A 7983-nucleotide genomic window follows, 5' to 3' on the forward strand; every position below is an offset into this window, starting at 1 on the left:
CCTTGTTCCCCATGGTCGGCGACGCGAGCTTCTTTTTTGTTCCCCATGGCCGGTGGCCCCACGCCCAGCGGCACGGCACACCACCACACCCGCCGGGGTCAGGCCCAGGGCCGTGGCCACCTCCGCCTCCGCGCCCGAGCTCGTCATGGCCGAGATCGGGGCCGCCTTCGCACTGCTGGTTGTCGCAGCCGGGGCTGGGGCCGCCTCGACCTCCCCCTGCGCGCTCGAAGCCGAGGCCGGGGCCGGGGCCCCCTCCGCCTCCACCTGCGCGTGCCCATGGCTAGGGCCAAGGTCGCCTCTACCTCTGCGCTCGAGGCCGTCGTGCGAGCGATGGGGATTGGGGAAGAAGACAGTGAATTCCTGGAGGTGTGCATCCAAACATGAAATGGTATTTGATGTGTCACTCGATTACAGCTAGCAAATTCATCTACATCCAAACAACAGATTTGGTATTTACTATTTAGTCCATTTCCAATACTAGTCTGATTTGGTAATGGTACCGATTCAATTCCAGAGTCTTCAATATCTACATCCAAACGGACCCTTAGGCAACAAGATTCTACGCCATGCATTCTTTTTAAAGTTGCTACAAATATTTTAATCAAGACGGCAAAAATAAGGCTAAATTAAAGGAGTTATTCCTCACCTCGTGGATGGTAGATCGTCGATTTTGCAATATACAAATGATAGAATCATATGACCATGATTTGGAGCAAGATAAAAATATGAAATTTATCGCTCAATGTTTTTTGAAAGATTGATTTCCAGAAGAGTGATTTTTTTTGTTGTTGTGGTGATGCTAAGCATTGCGAGCATTATAATATGTATACTCAAATCTTTGCCTATTAAATTGGGTTATTATGCCAAATCTTGCATTTAGCACTGTACACCATCGGAAACTCCACAGTGCAGATGGCGTGATATGTCACACAGGGTCGGCTGGTGCCGCTGAATTAAATCCTTATAAGGCCTACCCATATTTGTGATGTCAAAATTTTGAAATCACGAAACAAAGGTCTTCACTGCGCGCTCCCGCTCGCTTCCTCTCCATCGTGCCTCTCTCTACCGTGCCTCTCACCTGCCTTCTCCACCGAAGCGGCGAGCTCTGTGCCACTGAGACGTTGCTGCTGGACGGCGTGACGCGTGACTGCCCTCTCCCAGTCGTGTAGCCGCTGCCTCTCTGCAGAGCCTCCATTCTCCCAAATAGTAAGGGGATGTTGTGCTGAAAGTACGTGTTGTAAATATATATTTCAACTGTTTAAGATGTTTTAGAAGTGTGTTGCAAGTATTTTATACGAATGTTGCAAAAGTGAACCGGGGATGTTGCATATGTTGTAATAGTTGTACACGTATGTTCCAAGTGTCTGTTTCCAATGTTTCATATATGTTTTCAGACGTATGTTGCAAATGTGTTTATCTGGATGTTGCATATGTGTTCACATATATGTTGTAAGTGTTTATCTGGATGTTGGGTTTGTTTGCAATGGTTTTCAAGCGTTTTTCAGGTGTTTGTTTCAAGTGTTTTATAAGTATGTTTCAAGTGTTTCATCTGTCTTCATATGCATGTTGCAATCGTTGCATATAGATGTTTTAAAAGTAGATCAACTGTTGCACATGTTGTAATGTTACCCGCCTGTTGCAGTTTCTAGAGGCGGCGCGAGGGGTCAGGTGGGGCGCACACGCTGCGACGGGACGGGTTGGACAAAGACACCTCGTCAGGCTAGCGCAAGGGCGAAACGCGGGTGTCCGGACGTGCGCGTCGGTCTAAATGTGCGGACCTGTGTAAAAAGATTAATTGAATGCTAGGGAGAATTGTTCAGGACGTGGGAACTTCAAAATAAAGGATGGCTTCGTAATCAGATTCAGAAATCTGGATCGGATCTAATTTTTGAACTCACATCGCCAGCGACCACACGTGACGTCATGCTCCTCTTCCCTGGCAATGGCGCGTCGGCGCCTACTCGGGCAATGCCCCTTCCTCCTCTTTCGCCGAGTGTCGCACTGTGCTGCCTCCTCTCGGCACCGGCAGTCGCCGCCAGGTGCCGCACCCTGCCCTCCCCTCCATCGCGGGTGGACGCGCCATGCCTGATGCCCCCACGCCGGCAACGGCTCCCTCCCTCCCCACTGCGTGTACGGTCAGAGGCCACGAAAAAGAATGTGGAAAGCGGTGATCGAAGCAAGTTACGGGAGCAAAGAAAGAGAAGGGCGAGGGAGACGAGGGTTGGCTTTGGCTCCTGCCGAGCGTGGATCGAGCTGAGGTCTCGCCAGATTGCTAGACGCGTCGACTTCTTTTCTCCCTTCCACGTAGGATGCAAGCTGATGTGGGGCAGAGAGTGTTGGGCTTTTGGGGTGTGGCGTTGCTTATCGATTCGCTCCTGCCTCCCGGGCAAACCCCCTGCAGTCGAAGCTGCAGCCGTGCGAGTCCGCGTGGCGGTGCGCCGAGCAGAACGTGCCGCCGCACCGGCACGCGAACCCAAGCAGGCCCACCTTCTTCGGGCACGCGGCGCACCTGTTGGCCTTGGGCCTCGGCACCGCGTTCTGGTTCTCCGCCGGTGGCGTACCAGTAGCAGCCGCAGCGAAAGCGAAAGGGCAAGTGGCATGTCGACCGGTGCTACTCCTGCCCGCGCCGAGGCCGCCTGTCCTGTAGTAGTACTCCAGCGTGCACCTGGCGCAGAGGTCCCTCGTCTCCGCGGTCCCAAACATCAGGATCCAGCCACGGCCCAGCGCCGCCCGCGGCAGGGGCGCCGAGCAGCCTCCGCATTGGACCGCCTCCGCGGCTTCTCCTCCACCACCGGCTGGCGCCGTCGTCGCGGAGGATGGATACATAGCGCTGGTCTGGTCTGATCGAGCTCGTGCAAGTGCAATTGCTTCTTGCTTGGGAAATCGGAGACGTGCGTGAGAAGAGGATGTGGATTGATGTATAGCAGCGTCCGCGCACGGCTACGCGATCGGGAACGCAGACACCGAACATCAAGCGGGATCAGGATCGGAGTCGTCGCCGAGTCGGAATCGACCCCGTCCGTACCGCCAAGGAACCCATTGCAGTTCTGCTGTCCGACCCCGAGCGTGCTTTCCGCATGACGAGAAAAACCGGTGCTTCCATACTGTTTCATTCGTCTTTTATTACTTCGTTCGTTTGACCGTGGCTTATCCTATACGATCGAAAATTTCCAGCCGGAATAGTATTTTTCTCTCACACAAACTAGCCAGCAGTACTTCACGAACCAACAACGATATGAACCAGCCAACCGAACATGCTGTTTGTAGTTTCAGCTAAAAAAAATGGAGACGCCAATAAGCACAAGTTTTGTTTTATTTTTCCAATTGCTCGGTAGGCGTTTTAACCCGGATGTCATCCGTGGCGAATTTAAATAAAGTATGTAAATTTACGGTAAGATACGGTTAAGATCCAAGACAAACCCATGTCCGACACCGTAAAGCTCTGAACCGGGCGCCGGACGCTCGCTTGCTGGGCGCGATGTCGATCCACGCTCCTTAGTTTCTAAAAAAAAACCATCCACTCATTTTTATCACTTGTTCCTTTTTCTATCACTCTTATCCGGTTGCCTGCCGCCTTTAAGCGCACGGCCACTGGCCCTGCCAGGCGCTACGTGCGGCCGCCTCTAAGGCGCAGCGCTCGGGTGCTGGCCTTGTCAGGCATGGCGCGCGGTCGGCTCCGAGTCGGGCGCTCGGCTGTCGGCCCTGCAAGGCACGGCGCGTGGCTGCCCTCTCAAGTCGCATGGCCGCAGCCTCCCCGCTGCTTGTGCGGTCGATGCCTCCTTTCTGTGATATGCAGCTGTCGACAGAATATGCTCGGCAGTCCACCGAGGGGTATCCCGCGATGGTAGATTTGTCGGTGGGGGTGCGCGTAATCAAGAACCGGATAGTGACACAAGACGCAGAGACAGTGATTTAGACAGGTTCGGGCCGTCTGATCGACGTAATACCCTACGTCCTGTGTCTTTGGTGTATTGTATTGATCTATATGTAGATCCGATCTGATAGATCTTGATGGATCCTATCCGCTAGGGGACCCCTACCTCTCCTTATATACTCTGGAGGAGGTAGGGTTACAAGTAAAGTAGCCTATTTGGTACTATACAATGTCTTGCGGTGCACGTCGAGCAGCGCCGTGCACGCCTTGATCTTGTGGGCCGGGGCACCTCTGATGGTGCGGCCCATGTCTTGGGGGCCATACCCACACAGCTAGTCCCCGAGCCTGACAGTAGGTAACGCAGTCACGTGCTACCAGGGTCATAAAGTAGAAGACCAGCCGAGCAGGCAGCTAGTCCCCGAGCGTAGCCTCGAGATGAGAACAAGCACATTCACCGTAAGGTGAAGTGTGCCCACTTAGTTCCCGAGCCTGCTGGAAGATGAAGAATGAATCTTGTAGCAGGGTCAAAGAATTTTGAAAGCTTGTCGACGTCGTCTGACATGCGCGTATCAAGACCCCAGATGTGCTGCCCAAAATCAGCACCCTGATCCGAACAGCATGGAGCAGCTTGATAGCACATCGACGAGACGTAGCAAGATCCGAGCAGCAAGGGAGTCCTCGGCGTCGCTGGCGATGTCCGAGCACCGAGGAGCGAGGAGTCCCCGGTGTCGCTGGCGATGACCGAGCACCGAGGAGCGAGGAGTCCCCGGCGTAGGCGGCGATGACCGAGCACCAAGGAGCGAGGAGCGAGGAGTCTCCGGCGTAGGCGGCGATGACCAAGCACCAAGGAGCGAGGAGTCCCCAGCGTAGGCGGCGATGACCGAACACCGAGGAGCGAGGAGTCCCCGGCGTTGCTGGCGATGTCCGAGCACCGAGGAACGAGGAGTCTTCGGCGTCGCTGGCGATGACCAAGCACCAAGGAGCGAGGAGTCCATGTCATAGGCGGCGATGACTGAGCACCGAGGCGCGAGAAGTCCCCGGCGTAGGCGGCGATGTCCGAGCACCGAGGAGCGAGGAGCGAGGAGTCCCCGGCGTAGGCGGCGATGTCCGAGCACCGAGGAGCGAGGAGTCCCCAGCATAGGCGGCGATGACAGAGCACTAAGGAGCGAGGAGTCCCCGGCGTCGCTGGCGATGACCGAGCACTGAGGAGTCCTCGGCGTAGGCGGTGACGTCCGAGCACCGAGGAGTCCTCAGCGTAGGCGGCGATGTCCGAGCACCGAGGAGTCCCCGGCGTTGCCGGCGATATCCGAGCACCGAGGAGTCCTTGGCTTAGACGGCGAGGTCCGAGCACCGACGTAGATGACAACGTCCGTGCGGTGAAGTGTGCCCACTTAGTCCTCGAGCATGAAGTATCCGTGCGCCGAGGAGTAACCGGCGTAGCTGGCGGTCAGTTCGATCAACTGGTCGGCGACGTAATCCATGAACCAAGCGGTCCAACCGGTTGATCGGTGGAGAAGTCCGAGCACCAGGTGGACGATGATCCTGCAATACAAACATGTAGAACGGGTAGTACATGATGTAAAAATAAATGAACTCTGGAGAAAAATCAGTAATGGTGATGAAACGATGTATGCAGTTCGGCGATCAGTTGGCGTGAAAATATATTTATGTTTAATATAAACCGCCCGAACAGTTAGTGTGTAGCTGAGTCTCCAACCCTAGCTAGCCCGATAACCATAACGCGGAGCTCGTGCACGTGTAGGAGGAACAGGCGTCACCAAGGAGCCGCTGTCGACCACCCATAACACAGAGGGCATACGCTCGTGCACGTGTAGGGAGGAGCCAGAGACAGGGTCGTCTCTGGAGGCGTCCGAGCATCAACAGGACTATTCGGGGGTTCGGAAAATCGTTTGGAGAGCAAACATGGAGAAAACAGTTTGGAGAAACATCATGGCGATATACGGAGATTGGAGAATATTTAGAAAAATATTAAAGCGTGACTTAGCTTTGGACGGAGCGTCTGGTCGGTGACGTATGGCGTTATCTGGTCGGCGTTGACGGCAAACACCTGGCGGGCGGTGAGTTGTTGGTGAAGGCGACCTCGGAGGTGTTCCGAGATCGGATCTGCTGTCGCAAGAGCTGGTGTAGCAGCGATGAATCGTCGTCGTGGACCGGCATGGATCTCCACGAGATTGACGACGAGAACGCGTTGTTGATTTGAGGTCCATCTGGCTCGCCATGGATCAAGCGCACACCCCTACCTGGCGCGCCAACTATCGACAGAATATACTCGGCAGTCCACCGAGGGGTATCCCGCGATGGTAGATTTATCGGTGGGGGTGCGCGTAATCAGAAACCGGATGGTGACACAAGGCGCAGAGACAGCGATTTAGACAGGTTCGGGCCGTTTGATCGACGTAATACCCTACGTCCTGTATCTTTGGTGTATTGTATTGATCTATATGTAGATTCGATCTGATAGATCCTGATGGATCCTATCCGCTAGGGGACCCCTACCTCTCCTTATATACTCTGGAGGAGGTAGGGTTACAAGTAAAGTAGCCTATTTGGTACTATACAATGTCTTGCGGTGCACGCCGAGCAGCGCCGTGCACGCCTTGATCTTGTGGGCCGGGCCACCTCCGATGGTGCGGCCCATGTCTTGGGGGCCATACCCCCACAGTAGCCCACTACCGCCGGGCCGCCGCCTACAAGCGCTGCCGGACCGCTGCCTCCAGTGAACACTATACATCGATGAGCCCCCATTCTGCCGAGTAGCCAAAAGATGTTATGTTGAAATCACATATTGCAAGAGGATGTTTCAGATGTTTCAGAAGTATGTTGCAAATGTTTCATATGTATGTTACAAAAATAGATCTGGATGTTGCACATATTGTAAATGGTTGTACACGTATGTTGCAAGCGTTCTTTCCAAATGTTTATGTTGTAAGTGTGCTTATTTGGATGTTGCAAATGTTTCACACATATGTTGCAAGTTTTATCCAGATGTTTTATATGTTTTGTAATGGACAAATAATATTGGGGCTCTTGCATTTGTACCCCTATTTTGCATCAAAATTATGATTTTGCCCATGTTTTTTTTAACTTTGTGAATTTTCCCTTGTCATTTTAAAACGAATCACCACTTTGCCCCTATTCCGTCATCATCCCCTAACAATGTTAACTTTTAAACTATTGGACAAAAATGTCCATGCAATTTCACCCCTGTTTGTTATGAGTATTTGTGATTTTTGTCCCTGGTTAGCGCTATTTGTGATTTTACCCTTGGTCCAAAATATTTTGACATCAAGTATTTGACTATTATTCAAAAGATTTTGACAAATTTCAAATGTCAACGTATGTAATTCACAATTTTCACACAATTTTTTAACCTGCATGAACTGGCCATAGCCCACATCAATCCTAACTTTTTCAAACTTTAGAATCATTCATCGAAATATTATCGAAAAAAAGGAAAGCAGGTCCACGATGGTTGTCGTGCTGTAGATCCAATAGCCCACCGCCCGCCCGCACGCATCGAAGCTGCCCTGCTCCGAGCCGCTGCCATGGGACCGAGCAGCTCTGCTCCTCGCCACGACGGCTGGAGCTACGTCGCGTAGCCGGCCCGAGCAGCGCCGTACCGCCCCGAGCCGCTCTGCTCCATGTCGCCCTGAGTAGCGTCTGCTCTGCCCCACGCCTGCCAGAGTTGCTCTACTCACCGCCCCGAGCAGCTCTGCTCCGCGCCGCTCCAAGCTGCGCCGGTTCCTCCCTGGAGGCCCAGACATGCCCGCGCCCCAGCGAGCCGTTGCTGCAACACGGGCCCCGCGCGCTGCTCCGAGCGCCGCGTGCCGCCCCGAGCCTGGCGAGCACAGGACGAGATCCACGATGGCCTCGCACGCGTGCGCCCCCACGCCCCGGAGCAGCAGCTGCACCGCACACGCAACTAGAGGCCGGGAAGCGCCGCCGCACCTCACCGCGCGCCCTAGGCCGCACCGCCCGGCGCCGCCCGCTCCCGATGCCGCTCGCAATGCGATGCGTGTGTTTTGGACGAGGAAGAGCCAGAAACGGACAAGGAGCAGTGTGGTCATTTGGCCTTTTCTTTTTAGGTT

The 7983-nt window shown here is 54.1% G+C and overlaps 1 protein-coding gene across 1 annotated transcript; it reads right to left on the bottom strand.

Moving 5' to 3' along the window:
- Window positions 1–2361: 2361 nt before the first annotated feature.
- Window positions 2362–2826, bottom strand: LOC136526150 (zinc finger A20 and AN1 domain-containing stress-associated protein 12-like). Its single transcript, XM_066518912.1, has one exon. The coding sequence runs from the start codon at window positions 2824–2826 to the stop codon at window positions 2362–2364; it is 465 nt and encodes a 154-aa protein (XP_066375009.1).
- Window positions 2827–7983: the final 5157 nt, after the last annotated feature.

The sequence above is a fragment of the Miscanthus floridulus genome, chromosome 19 (genome assembly GCF_019320115.1).
Source record: "Miscanthus floridulus cultivar M001 chromosome 19, ASM1932011v1, whole genome shotgun sequence".
Classification (NCBI taxonomy): Eukaryota; Viridiplantae; Streptophyta; class Magnoliopsida; order Poales; family Poaceae; genus Miscanthus; species Miscanthus floridulus.